The sequence below is a fragment of the Erpetoichthys calabaricus genome, chromosome 16 (genome assembly GCF_900747795.2).
Source record: "Erpetoichthys calabaricus chromosome 16, fErpCal1.3, whole genome shotgun sequence".
NCBI lineage: Eukaryota > Metazoa > Chordata > Cladistia > Polypteriformes > Polypteridae > Erpetoichthys > Erpetoichthys calabaricus.
In genome coordinates this window covers 11136495-11150968 of record NC_041409.2, presented here as the reverse complement: position 1 = coordinate 11150968, position 14474 = coordinate 11136495, and the positions used below count along the sequence as shown (strand labels likewise).

At 39.8% G+C, this 14474-nt stretch overlaps 1 protein-coding gene across 6 annotated transcripts in view; it reads left to right on the top strand.

The window, feature by feature from the left end:
* Positions 1–12437, top strand: part of foxn3 (forkhead box N3) — a 287971-nt gene extending 275534 nt beyond the window's left edge. For all 6 annotated transcript variants that reach the window (XM_028822123.2, XM_028822126.2, XM_028822120.2 and 3 more), the window contains one exon: positions 8594–12437. In XM_028822123.2, coding sequence (XP_028677956.1) covers positions 8594–9143 — 550 coding nt within the window. In that variant the 3' untranslated portion in view covers positions 9144–12437. The remainder of the gene's footprint in view (positions 1–8593) is intronic.
* Positions 12438–14474: the final 2037 nt, after the last annotated feature.

Sequence of the window (14474 nt, the reverse complement as noted above, 5' to 3'; positions counted from 1 at the left end):
AAGTTTTATCAAACAGTTGTCATAAAACAATGTCTATATTTGTGGAACCTCCAAAACACTGAGTTTGCTTGCCTGCCTGCTGCATTATACAAAAGGTAAATCGTTAGAGTCGTTTATTGAAGTGATAGCATTACGTGTTATCAGCTTCTCCTTCTGTTGATTTCAGAAATGGACAGTCCAGCAGTTTGAATCAATGAGAAGTGGTATCGGTTAGGTGCACAGAGACCAGCGCACAGTGCTGCTCCTTGATCTTAAATTAAACTGTTTGCTGAAGGTTCTGATCAAGTACCCTAACTTTTAACTGAAGTCTACCTTTGGCCAAACTTCCTTTTAGCAGTCTGAACATAGTTCATTCAAACAACTTTTATCTAAGGCCAAATAATGTATTTTATGTGTAAAGCCCAATCACTACTCATTCTGTTTTTGTGGATCTATCCAACAGGCATTCCATATACTTTCAACTAGCTCACTCCTAAAGCAATATCACATGAAAGCTCTGCACCAGTTAATAAGTTTTCGGGATGTAGTGTTGCTTATTAGATTACACAATTATAAATCTGATCACTGACTTTAGAAACAAGGTACTTAATAGCAACCTTATGTTGAAGTATGATGTGTGCTATGGACAATCCATAGTTTCTCAAGAAATTACAAGAGTATTTCACCATTTGTTAAGACAGGCCATTCTCACCAATCACACATCTCCACATCTCTGTCATGTCAGTTATGAGGTGTAGTAGAATACTCTGAATAGTTGTTTAAAGCATACAACAGTGAGTGTATTTCCATTTGTACAAATTGCAAATGTATGAGGTTTAGCAGTAACCCTATACCAAACTTGGGTGGCTTCTTCATCATGAATGCTATGTACAGAAGTCAACTCACAAAGAAGTGGAAAAATTAGTGTGATTGCATCTAGATGAAGTTTCTCAACCTATTGCATCAGTGTATATATATATACATATATATATACATATATATATATATATATATATATATATATATATATATATATATATATAACTCCAACATCTGTCTATTTGTCTGTATGTCTGTCCACTTTTCACGAGAGAACTACTTAACAGGTTTAGGTTAGGTTTTTTTCTTTAATTTGCTTTAACATTCCGGTTGATTTTGTGATTTCTCTCATCGCGCTAAGTATTATAGTTTAATTGCGGCACCGATTTATTCACACGAATCCGAGAGACAGGCTGCGGGCCAAGAGGATGGAGAGGCGGGACCTCAGGAGTAGGGAGCCAGGCAGGGCCAGCCTCCGTTTGAGTTGCTCTACCGTTCGCAACGTGTTGTAGCATACATTGCCTCCACTTAGCTAGCAATACCTGTTTGTTCAGCAGACATTATCATCTAGAGGTTGTTAACACTAGAATTACCAAAGCCTACGAAAAAGCTCGTAAATGCGGCCCATCTTAAATCCCTTCACAACTCTCCGTCAGCGTCTCTTGTCTTGTAAATGTGCCGATCAAGACAAGCAGCCTACTATTCCATCCCCCCACCGCCGCAGAACGGGCACAAAGTTCTCCCAGTTCCAGCCTTGATTATCTTGGAGTGAAGTGACTGAATTTTAGAGTGGAAATAGATCGTTATTTGGAACACATGCATTTCATATGTATTCCGTTTCTACAATAATCAGTGTAAACACATTGTTAAAACAGAAACGTTTTTCATATTTTAGTAATAAATGACAAAATGTAGACATAAACTATGTAATGTGTGAAGCCTGAAGTCCAAAGATCAAATACACTTTCACAAAAGGCTCAAGGATAATGCAACAACTTCCGTCGCGCAGTGGTAAGAATTGCTGACTTGTAATCCTTGACTTGAAAACTTGTAGCCGTTTTGAGTAGTGAGCTGCTCTTATTGTTAACATTATACAAAAAAAAAACATACATTTGATTTGCATCTGTAACAGCTGGTGTAAACTTATAGTACTTGTAAAAGTTGGCCTTTTTTTTTTCCTCCACTTTTATTCTCTCACTCACGATGATAATACATATTACCCATCCCCCACCCCCCAAGAAAGGGATCTGACGCTGTTCGTTTTTATTTGAAACTGGGAATAACTGTAGATGTCAGTGGTGTTTTGAGACAATGGAACTGGACATTCTCTAATCTGGATAAAAGCTGACACACAAACGCTGGTGAATCTTCCTTCTTCCTATCTCATTGTCACTTGATTTTTTTATTCAATTTTATTGAGTGTTCCTGCTTATGCTAAATTAGTATGTGCCTTTATGGTCCATGATGTCAAAGCCGCACTGACAAAAAACAGAGACATGGGTATATATGATATTTGGAATTATTCATTTTATGACCTGTATAGTACATTTCAGAAAACATTGTGGCACGGATGCAACATTACTCATGTTGTTCATATTCATTCGCATGCCTTCTTGCGGTTGTAATCAGTGACCGTGTTGGTTTTTTTTGGTTTTTTTTCCCCCGATATTGCCCAGTCTCCACATTTTGGTGTATGGTGATGTTTCTTTTGTACTCCAGGACATTCAGAGGAAAGAATAATACAGATAGGTCAGTTCCGCGCTATATGCAATCATTAGGTTCAAATGTTAACAGTTCCCACACACCCAAGGACCATCCTTCCTACATTTACAATGAGTACCTGTTGCAATGTACACACTTCTCTTTATGCTGTCGTTTCTATTACTGACACTGCCTGAGTTTGCTTTCCTGGGCGAAGCGGCTGTCTTGGAACAGAAGCTTGTCGATGTTTCATCCTCCTTGTCTTTTACCATCGCCTTTTCTTGTAAGAAGTGAGCAGGAACACGCAGGTGGATGATTGCTTGTGCTATAACAAGCCTGACCTGTTGGCGATCAATGCACATGTACTGTACAAGGCATGCACGGGGGCCACAGTGAAGAGTGTTCATGGCACCTTGCAGAGGAGCTTCGTCGTCGCTTCTTACAAGAAAAGGCAATGGGAAATGAAAAGGAGGATGTAGCATTGGCAAGCTTCTGTTACAAGACAGCCGCTTCGCCCAAGAAAGCAAACTCAGTTAGTGTCAGTAATAGGAACAACAGCATAGAGAGAAGAGTGTACATTGCAACAGGTACACATGTTGTAAATGTAGGAAGAACGGTCCTTGGGAGTGTGGGAACTGTTAACATTTGAACCTGATGATTACATATAGCACGGAACTGACGTCTCTGTAGTATTCTTTCCTCTGCATGTCCTGGAGTACAAAAGAAATACCGCCATGCACCAAAATGTGGATTTATATGAATAATATAAATAATGTTGCATCCGTGCCACAGTGTTTTCCGAAATGTACTATACAGGTCATAAAATGAATAATTACATCCATCCTTCCATCCATCCATCCTCTTCCGCTTATCTGAGATCGGGTCGCGGGGGCAGCAACTTGAGCAGAGATGCCCAGACTTCCCTCTCTCCGGCCACTTCTTCTAGTTCCTCCAGTGTGTCCTGGGTCTTCCCTGGGGCCTCCTCCCGGTTAGACATGCCCGGAACACCTCACCAGGGAGGCGTCCATGAGGCATCCTGATCAGATGCCCGAGCCACCTCATCTGACTCCTCTCGATGCGGAGGAGCAGCGACTCTACTCTGAGCCCCTCCCAGATTACTGAGCTTCTCACCCTATCTTTAAGGGAAAGCCTAGACACCCTGCGGAGGAAACTCATTTCAGCCACTTGTATTCGCAATCTCGTTCTTTCGTTCACTACCCACAGCTCATGACCATAGGTGAGGGTAAGAACATAGATCGACTGGTAAATTGAGAGATTTGCCTTACGGCTCAGCTCCTTTTTCACCACGACAGACCGATGCAGAGCCCGCATCACTGCAGAGGCCTCACCAATCCACCTGTCGATCTCACGCTCCATTCTTCCCTCACTCGTGAAAAAGACCCCGAGATACTTGAACTCCTCTGCTTGGGGCAGGATCTCGCCCCCAACCCAGAGAGGGCACTCCACCCTTTTCCAGCTGAGGACCATGGTCTCAGATTTGGAGGTGCTGATTCCCATCCCAGCCGCTTCACACTCAGCTGCAAACCGATCCAGAGAGAGCTGAAGATCACGGCCTGATGAAACAAACAGGACAACATCATCTGCAAAAAGCAGTGACCCAATCCTGAGTCCACCAAACCGGACCCCCTCAACGCACTGGCTGCGCCTAGAAATTCTTTCCATAAAAGTGATGAACAGAATCGGTGACAAAGGGCAGCCCTGGCAGAGTCCAACTCTCACTGGAAACGGGTTTGACTTAATGCCGGCACTGCGGACCAAGCTCTGACACCGGTTGTACAGGGACCAAACAGCCCTTATCAGGGGGTCCGGTACCCCACACTCCCGGAGCACCCCCCACAGGATTCCCCAAGGGACACGGTCGAATGCCTTTTCCAAGTCCACAAAACACATGTAGACTGGTTGGGCAAACTCCCATGCACCCTCCAGGACCCTGCTAAGGGTGTAGAGCTGGTCCACTCCTCCGCAACCAGGACGAAAACCACACTGTTCCTCCTGAATCTGAGGTTCAACTATCTGACGGACACTCCTCTCCAGGACCCCCAAGTAGACTTTTCCAGGGAGGCTGAGGAGTGTGATCTCTCTGTAGTTGGAACACACCCTCCGGTCCCCCTTCTTAAAGAGGGGGACCACCACCCCAGTCTGCCAATCCAGAGGCACTGTCCCCGATGTCCATGCGATGTTGCAGAGGCGTGTCAACCAAGACAGTCCTACAACATCCAGAACCTTGAGGAACTCCGGGCGTATCTCATCCACCCCCAGGGCCCTGCCACCAAGGTGTTTTTTGACCACCTCGGTGACCTCAGTCGCAGAGATGGGGAAGCCCACCTCCGAGTCCCCAGGCTCTGCTTCGTCATTGGAAGGCATGTTAGTGGGATTGAGGAGGTCTTCGAAGTACTCTCCCCACCGACCCACAGCATCCCGAGTCGAGGTCAGCAGCACACCATCCCCACCATATACAGTGTTGACACTGTGCTGCTTCCCCCTCCTGAGACTGTCAGGATCCACCACTTCTGGCCCACCAACTGCCGGATGGTGGACCAGAATCTCCTTGAAGCCGTCCGAAAGTCGTTCTCCATGGCTTCCTCAAACTCCTCCCACACCCAAGTTTTTGCCTCAGCAACCACCGAAGCTGCATTCCGCATGGCCTGCCGGTACCTATTAGCTGCCTCCAGAGTCCCACAGTACAAAAGGATCCTGTAGGACTCCTTCTTCAGCTTGACGGCATCCCTCACCGCCGGTGTCCACCAACGGGTTCAGGGATTGACGCCACGACAGGCACCGACCACCTTACGGCCACAGCTCCGGTCAGCCGCCTCAATAATAGAGGCACAGAACATGGCCCATTCGGACTCAGTGTCCCCCACCTCCCTCGGGAAGTGGTCGAAGTTCTGCCGGAGGTGGGAGTTGAAGGTACTTCTGACAGGGGACTCTGCCAGACGTTCCCAGCAGACCCTCACAGCACGTTTGGGCCTACCAGGCCTGACCGGCATCCTCTCCCACCATTGAAGCCAACTCACCACCAAGTGGTGATCAGTTGACAGCTCCGCCCCCTGTTCACCCGAGTGTCCAAGACATGTGGCCACAAGTCCGACAACACGACCACAAAGTCGATCATCGAACTGAGGCCTTGGGTGTCCTGGTGCCAAGTGCACATATGAACACCCTTATGCTTGAACATGATGTTCGTTATGGACACCAATAACAAAACAGCGCTCGGGTTCAGATCGGGGGGGCCATTCCTCCCAATCACGCCCTTCCAGGTCTCACTGCCATTGCCCACGTGAGCATTGAAGTCTCCCAGCAGTACAATGGAGTCCCCAGAAGGTATGCCCTCTAGCACCTCCTCCAGGGACTCCAAAATGGGTGGGTACTCCAAACTGCTGTTCGGTGCATACGCACAAACAACAGTTAGGACCCGTCCCCCCACCCAAAGGCAGAGGGAGCCTACCCTCTCGTCCACCGGGGTAAACCTCAATGAACAGGCTTCAAGTCGAAAGATGACAGGCACTCCCAAGGACAGTCAAGAAGTTCAATCCCTGCAGTGTATCCTGGGTCTGTCATTGGGTGTTTTATCAGCGGGCCATGCCTTGTAGAGCCTAACAAGAAAACAACTAACCCTTAGATTCTCAAACAGAACACCATCTAAACTTCTGCTGCTCCTTGATGCCCTTTACGTAAAAGCCATGAACAGAGTAAATAAAGACATTCTTTTAGCAAAATTCTAAGCCTATATTGAAAGTCTAATACCTAATACCACTTAGGCAAGCACAGCTCTTGTACTGCAAATACAGGGACCAAATTGCATGTAGTACCAGCTCTGAAACCCATAGTCTTGCAGAACTTTCCACAAGACCTTCATCTTTTGGATGCTGAGTTCACATATCAGTGCCTAGTAGTTTTTTCAGACAGCGTTTGACTGGGCCACCTGTGTCACCTGACCACCAGGTACTCCCCGACAAACATCTCTCCCTTTCCTGCCTGCAACCCCTCCAAAATTCTAAGTTCACAATTTTTTTGGTGTATATTTTTGGAGTAGTTACACTTTAGTACTCCATACTCCGAATGTGGAAGATTTACTCTGTGATTCAAGCGGTGTCTACTGTGGCAAACCAAAGCTGCACAAAATAAGAATTTTTCCTTGGGTTGTGTGGCGTCTCCTCCCCTTCACATTTTTGTACAGCTGCCACACAATAATGTCCTTCAGATCAACATTGACTTTAATGGATTTTCCACTACAATTAGGATAGTTTGTTCACAACCCATAAAAAAAATACCTAAATGCCATTTTTCAGCTTTGAGATGTCAACACTTTTAATAAAGTGCTTTGACTTTACAAAAAGTATAAAAGTTTTCAAATGCCCCATTTTTGTACAACTGCTATGCATTTTGAACACTGACATAACTTTCAGGTCTATTTTCACCCACCCTATTTCTGTACTGTCTGTCTCTGTTAGCACACTTTAGCAGATTTTTAGTTCCTGTTTAGGGTACTGTTTTTGTACATCCCATGAAAGCATCCTAAATGCCGCCTTTTCTAAAACTATGGTAACTACTACAAGTTCATAAGGTCAATCGGTATAAAATAGGTTTGAGGAGAAAAATCTGACATCTGAAATGGGGTGAAAGAAATGTGTGAATAAAGATTGGAAGGCACAGCACTGAGTCAGCACTTGAAGACATTGTGAAGGTTAAGCAACATACTGAACTTTTTATATGGTGTAAGAAATGAAAAGGCAACATTTTTTTTTTTTAAAAAATTACTTTTTCTGTTATGAAGCCAGGGATTTAAAAGTTAATGAAATTATTCAGTTTTTAGTTTCCTAAAGGTTATGTTTCCTAAAGGTTTATGTTTTGGTTATTAATTTGTGCTCTAATTGTAAATTTGATGGCAAATTGTCAAAAGAAACACAATAAATATACCATTGTAACAGTGACCTGAAAACCTTGCTCATGGAAAATGATTATTTAGATTTATGAGGCTTTTCAGTATATTTAAAGGTTATGAGACTTTTGCATTTTTTATTTTTCATTTTCTGCCTCATTGCCTAGTTAAGCTTTTAGATATTGCTATTTTACTGTCCATGGGTTTAAAGTAATATCACAGTGACAGAAGCTGACTTTGGAATTCATTTGTAATAATTGCTTGCAGAGAAAGATGCATGAATGTAATTGTTTCATGACATAGAACACTTCTTAATAAACATTTTTATAAACGTTTTAGACTATTTCAAAATGCACACAAACCACTAGGACTGTACTAGTGCATTTCTTTTATGCTTTTTCATTTTGTGTACAGCCACAGGCTGTTTTCGTTTGACTCTGACTAATGCGATAGTATATGCTTTTAGTTTAAATTCATCTAGATAGCTAGCTCAAGTAATGTAAAGGAACCACCTTTTATGCCATTTTAGTGCTCCAAATATTAGATTTTCATGAGTTTCAAATAATTTATAACTGTTTCCAGCCAATTGGCTTTTCCAGCTAAGCATTTAGAATGCTCTAATGGCAGCCCCTGCAGCAGTAAACCAACTCATAGAAAATGTGCCTTGTTCACGCAAAAGTGAACGACACTGCATTTAGATATGAATAATTGAATAAGATTGTCTTTGCATGCTGTGTGTTCAGTGTAATGTATGAGTCATGAGCACAGAATACAGGCAGTATGTGTGTTTTTAATACAGTTTTTAGTAATAATTTGTTTCTTTAAAAAATCCCCTTAACCTCTAACTTATAGTGTAATAATCTAAATAATGTTTTCCAGTAGATTTTAAAAAATACAACTTAAAATCAAATCTCTATAGAAACAAACACATTTTAAACAGTTATTAGTACTTGCAATGTGAAAAATTGCATTTGCATGTTCCAGGTGTCAACCATAGCATTGTTATGAAATAAAATCTAATCACAAGCTGTTTTAATTATAAGAATGTCCAAAGATTTCCCATTAGCCTTCCTCTCGGTGTATCCAAGTACATAGTTTAAGCAAAATGTGCATTTTGAAAATTTCACTGCATGTTTTTGAAATGTTAAAGGTTTAATGTAGATTGTGACTTTTTTTTTCCTTATTTTGCAGGAATGTATTTTCAAGCATACGCATGAGAAGTGATAGTGAGCCTTCCTGTGGTTCTCCAGTTGTAAGCAGCGACCCCAAGGAGGATCACAATTACATCAGCGCCAAATCTTCTAATTGTAGAAGTACCTCTCCCACCAGCAACTCAACTTCTTCCTCTGCAGACGACCATTATGAATTTGTTGGAAAAGGAAGTCGTGAAGGGAGTGAAATTAGTGAGGTTAGTTTCCAAAGCAATGAAAGTCACAGTGAAACTGAAGAAGAGGACAAAAAACAGATTAAAAAAGAGGCAAGGGATTCTTTAGCTGATAGTGTCTGTTTGACCCAGCACAAGAAAAGGCAACATTTGACAAAAGCAAAGCAGAAGATTTCCAGTGATACACTGCCTTTGAAAAAGAGGCGTACAGAAAAACCACCAGAGAGTGATGATGAGGAAATGAAAGAAGCAGCCGGCTCCCTCCTACACTTGGCAGGAATCAGGGCCTGTTTAAACAATATCACCAATCGGACGGCAAAGGGGCAAAAAGAGCAGAAGGACTCTATAAAAAATTAGGACTGTAACTTCGGTTTTAAAGGAATTTACAATTTATTTTTCAGGACATCAGGTGAATTATAATGATTTGTGGCAATATCAACAATCACTTTGTTTTCCTATCCTTTAGATTATTATTTTGTTTGATTTTTTTTCTTTTATTTCTTTTTTTAAAGGAGATTAAAGCCATAGCAGAACATTTACTGATGCTCAGCTAATTTAGAAACAGATTATACTGTCTGAAGAAGTTTAAAAACAAAATAATGAATCTGCCAAACTTGCTGCACATTTCTCTGATTGGCCCAGCTGCTATTGAAGCTCAAAATGAGCACAACAATTTTGTCTTATTAATTGGTTAAATGACAGCAGAAGAATCCTTGTAGCAATTCAAAATTTAGAATGCAGCCAAGAGTAATGGGTTAGGAACACAGGCTAGGGGAAGCTGAAGCTGCATCAGATTTTGTCGGAAGGAAACTGTGATACATGACATGTTGTGTTGTAGATTTTTGTTTTCCAGTGCTTACTGAGGTTGGCAGCACTACATCCAGTGCCAGTTTGTGGCACCTGGACATAATAGTGCCAAAGTCTGCTCCCAGGTTAGCCAACAGTGACAACTGCACTTAATTTTACTACTGAGTTGTCTCTGTGTTTGGGGTCATAAAGACTAGTGATCTAGAAATAATGACCAAACTTGTGTGCCATGACAAAACACAGTTGAAAGATGGTTGTTTGACATTTTCTACCACAGAATTAAAGTCTTCTATAAATATATATAGGAAAAAATAATAATTTAAAAAGCCATAAGCCTGATATTTTTTTTTTTTTTGAGCAGCGTGCAAAAAAAAAAACAAAACTGTCTTCTAAACTGCCTATATGTATGTGTGTATAAATATATATATATATATGTGTGTGTGTGTATATACAGTACATATATATATAAATAATATATGCACATATATAGAATATAAGCAATTGACTTTACTGATAAAAATCTTAAGTAATAAAATGAGAGAGGAATACAGTTCTGTGGATCAGTAATGAATAATCTTGGTGGAATGACAGATGCTACAAAACCTGCCATTAATCTTATAAAGACAAACAGAGAGATTCAGCTGACTGTGGAGGGTGTTTCATTTGTTTCTGGTTCTACAGTAAGTTTTCATGTTTTTGTTAATGTCCTTTCAGAGTTGTATGAAATTTCATTCAGTCAGGATAACACTGTATAAAAGTTTTTTTTTTGTTTTGGTTTTTTTTGGCGTCCTTGCTTTCTTTTGAATTTAACCAATGTAGCCAGCAGGAATTTCCAAATGGTGTTGCATGGGTTCTATAACAAAAAAAGAAAAATTTTTTTATTCAAAGTTCATGTAAGGTAAATAATGTATTTAGCATGGAGCATGAATTATTTTCATATAAATATAGAACATAGAGAAAAGGCAATGCCTCTAATTTTTTGAAGCCCTTGGGCCTAGATTTCTTTTTATTTTTTTTCCTTCTTCTTTTTCCCTTTTTTCCTTTTTTTATTGGAGCAGGCTATCAAAGGTAAACCTTCTTCAGGGACAAATACTGACTGTTGGGGAACTTACTCTGCAATATGAAAACTTCACATTTCGGGTAGGGCTTTGAATGGTTGAATATACTGCCTTGTCTGCACATGTAGCCCACTAATGATTTTCAAATGAATTATGTTACAGTGTCTTGTGTTTTGATTAGTACATGTCTTGGCTGACATTTTCAAGGAGAAGTTATTAGTGAATATAATACAAATGTATGTTTCTTCATCCTGAAAACCACTTCATGGTCTACAGATATGTTCCAGAATTTTAATTTCAATGTTATGTACATCTTGTTTTACATTGTTTTCCTTATGTTACTAGTGTGTTTGTTGCTAGTGAAAGGTCAGTCTAACACATTTTCAGATTAAGGTGTTCAAAACAGTGTTATATACATCTGACTTATTGGAGCAACAAATCTTCTAGAATGCACACCATTTCACCCTTACATGCATGAAGCAGATTTAGCAAAACCTAAACAGTGGTGCCAAACTCTTCAATGAAAATGTGTTACACAAAATGCGCCTTGGCCAATGCGCATAGTAGACTCTGCTTTATGCTGATATATAATAAATAAGGCAAGAATTTCTTTTCAGTGGACTGGCATATATATATGTTAGTATTTTATGGTTAAAATGAATAATGCATAATGTACTTAAAAGTTGTTCTGCTGTAGACATAACGTTTTGACCATGACAGTGTTCTCCTTTTCGGTCAACTGCCCTGCATTTAAAGTTTGTTAGTGTTAAAAATGTGCTCACAGCTTTTTTTTTTCTCCTCCTCATATTTTCTTTACCAAGCATAGCAATAATTTTTGCACACTCAAAATTACACTTATTGAAACACTAAACCTATCCATTTAGCCAGGGTAAACATTGTAGAGATCAGTAGTGTAACAGCAGATAAACATAAGAAATTGTAAGAATAGTCAAAGTATCTGATTGTAATTACAACAACAGCTCTGTATCTGCAGGAAGGACAGCTATTAATACAGTGGTACTTCTAATAAAGATTTCCATTTTTGATGGGGAGAAACAAAAGAAAAAGTTCTGGGCATGCGTGTTGAATATTTCACATGTTAAATCAACTGCCATAGTAAGAGTAATGAAAAACTCAACTTGCCAGTCTGTTCTGTAGAACCCTAGGATTACACAAGTGAATTGGTGAGTCAAATCCAACTGCCTTCCTCAAAGGGGAAACTGTTCAGTAACTTCCACTCTCTGCATAACTTATCCTTTAAGTTTTATGTTTGCGCAGTGATTTGAAAGTGGGAGAAAAGAGAAAGGTAGCAATTTAATTGCTAATAACTAGCCAAGCAAATAATAGTGATAAAATGTCCACTGGGATATAATTGTATATTTTGTTTTCAATTGTGTGCTTTTTTTTTTGTTTTTGGTTTTTTTTTGTCTTTTTTTATAACCTGTAAACTGCCATCTTGTTTTTTGTGTAGAAAATGGGCTTTAGAGAAGGAGTTAAAAGCAAACAAGTTATTGTTTTGTTCTGAAATGCGCAGTCTAAAGGCATGTGCACTCAGCCAATCTGTATGAAATAATGAAAAATGTTAATATGGAGGCATATTTGCATTCTATATTTCCTTGATGTGTAATCATATTGCCAAAGACAAACTATTACATCAGTTATTGTAAATATCACTTTGTCCATTACTACAACAAAACTTTTTTTTTCTGAATCCTACCATACAGTTTCTGTGATGTATTGTCTTCCAGTTGCAATAAAAAAATTAAACAGTTGCATCAGTTGAAAATCTGCTTTCTTGTTCTTTTTCTTTATAGTATTGTAGGGCCCAGAGAAGCCATACACATTAATTTTGACCAGTACCTTTATGTAGCTTCTGATATTTTTGCATGCTTTTAATTTGGAATTTAGTATTTGCAGCAGTGTTGTCATGCTCAATCTGTCTCCTGAGGAACTATCTTCCACTCAGCATGACCTTCTTGATATCAGCAGTGCAGACACCAAGTCTCAGAGGCAAAGAGCAGAGTGATCTTCAACAGCACCTGGCCAGCAGCATGATCCAAACTAGTCGTGGTGCACATCAGGATGAGTGGGAACAGAGGTAGGATCCATGACAAAACCAGGTAAAATAAAAAAAAAAATCCTGAAAACCCTAAACAAAGGCAAAATCCTACAGCTAGGCAAAAGGTCAAAAAGAAAAAGTATAAATACTAAACCAGGTCAATCACATTATCTAGCGGCATTGATCTAAACCAAAATCTCTTTAATTTCTTTTAACACTGCCATTACATGACTGCTGGATGATTAGTGTTGCAGCACAAATAGACAAAGACAGGTGAGTAGAACAAGAAAGAATTGGCCATGGGCAGAGTTCAGACATCTGGTGGACAGAATAATTCGTGAAAAGCATGCCTGCACACTTTTGATGAATGTGGAAACTGCAAAGGCCCCTGAAAATTTGACTTGCATGCCTCACATACCACTATAAAGTACTCTCATTTACTGGTATTTTGCAAAATTAATAGGAACATAATATTTATTTTTCATTTTGTATGTCTTTTAATTTACATAAAAGTTATTCCTTTTTCAGCAACACAACTACCTTCTGGTGTTTGTTTCCTCCACAATTGTGACTTATTGTGCCCATACTGTTATCATTTTTCATTTTGGCTGTGAAAGTAAGCCTCTTACTTATAGGATCGATTAGCATTTAGAAAATATTTTAACTTTTGGTTCTATAAATGAAATACAATTTTTGTTTTAGATGACCTAGAACCAGACGTTTTGCAGACCAGGTCCAGAAAACCTACTCATATATCTAGGGCTGATGGTGATGCAAAGAACCTGAAGTTAATGTTGGGCTTCATTCATATTTTCACTGTTTTGATATTTCAGTTTCATTCTTACAAAATGTGCTTACCCTTGCACAAAGTTAAGTCCCAGTTCAGAAATTGTTGTACAGGTTAAAATGAAACACAAAGCATGTTATAATATATACATAAATATTCAAGTCATTTTGAAATTCATAAAACATTGTGGTTTGAGTACATTAATGCAGTAAGTGAGTAACTTAAGGGCAGTTAGCAACAGGCGAAGGGAAAGTACAGTTATCATTTATTAAAATACTGGGGAAAATAAGTGAGAGTCCACAGTCTTTGACAGAAGATTAAGTTAACATTGAGCCTTCTGGTTGCCCAAGCCCTCCATGGGAATTCTACAACATACTACAGCAAGAGTAGCCATTAAATCCCATCTGCCCTTACAGTATTACACTGTAAAACAATCTGGCTTCTGACACAATATAGGAACTCTGTAGCAAGAGACAGTCTCCTACACTTATTTCATGTCTATTATTATTATTATTATTATTTATTATTGTTATTTATTATTAAACAATTAATGTGTCTGCATCTCAAGATTGAAATGTAAAGAATTGATGGAGCAAAGCCACTCCCAACTTTATACCAGAGAGAACTACTATTTTTGAATAGAAGTTGTTATTAACCTCCTTAACATTAGACCCAAAAATTCCTCAGGCTGTGGTATAAACGCATCTGACACAAGACCTGAGGATTACTCGGGCTGTAAAAGAGCCAACAGTGTTAGTGCCAAGTGTTATTTGGGCAACAATATAGGCATGTCTTTTGTAAGCATTAGGTCCTGAGTGTTACCCAGGCAACTGTGTAGACGCGTCTTCTAGCCTAATAAGAAGAAACACATTTCATCAGCACTGATGACAAAGTGATTCTGTCATCAGGCAGTGAAATTGAAACCAAAAGTGATTCTGGGAATCTGAATGTGATGCTCATGTCTCTCGCACATGTGC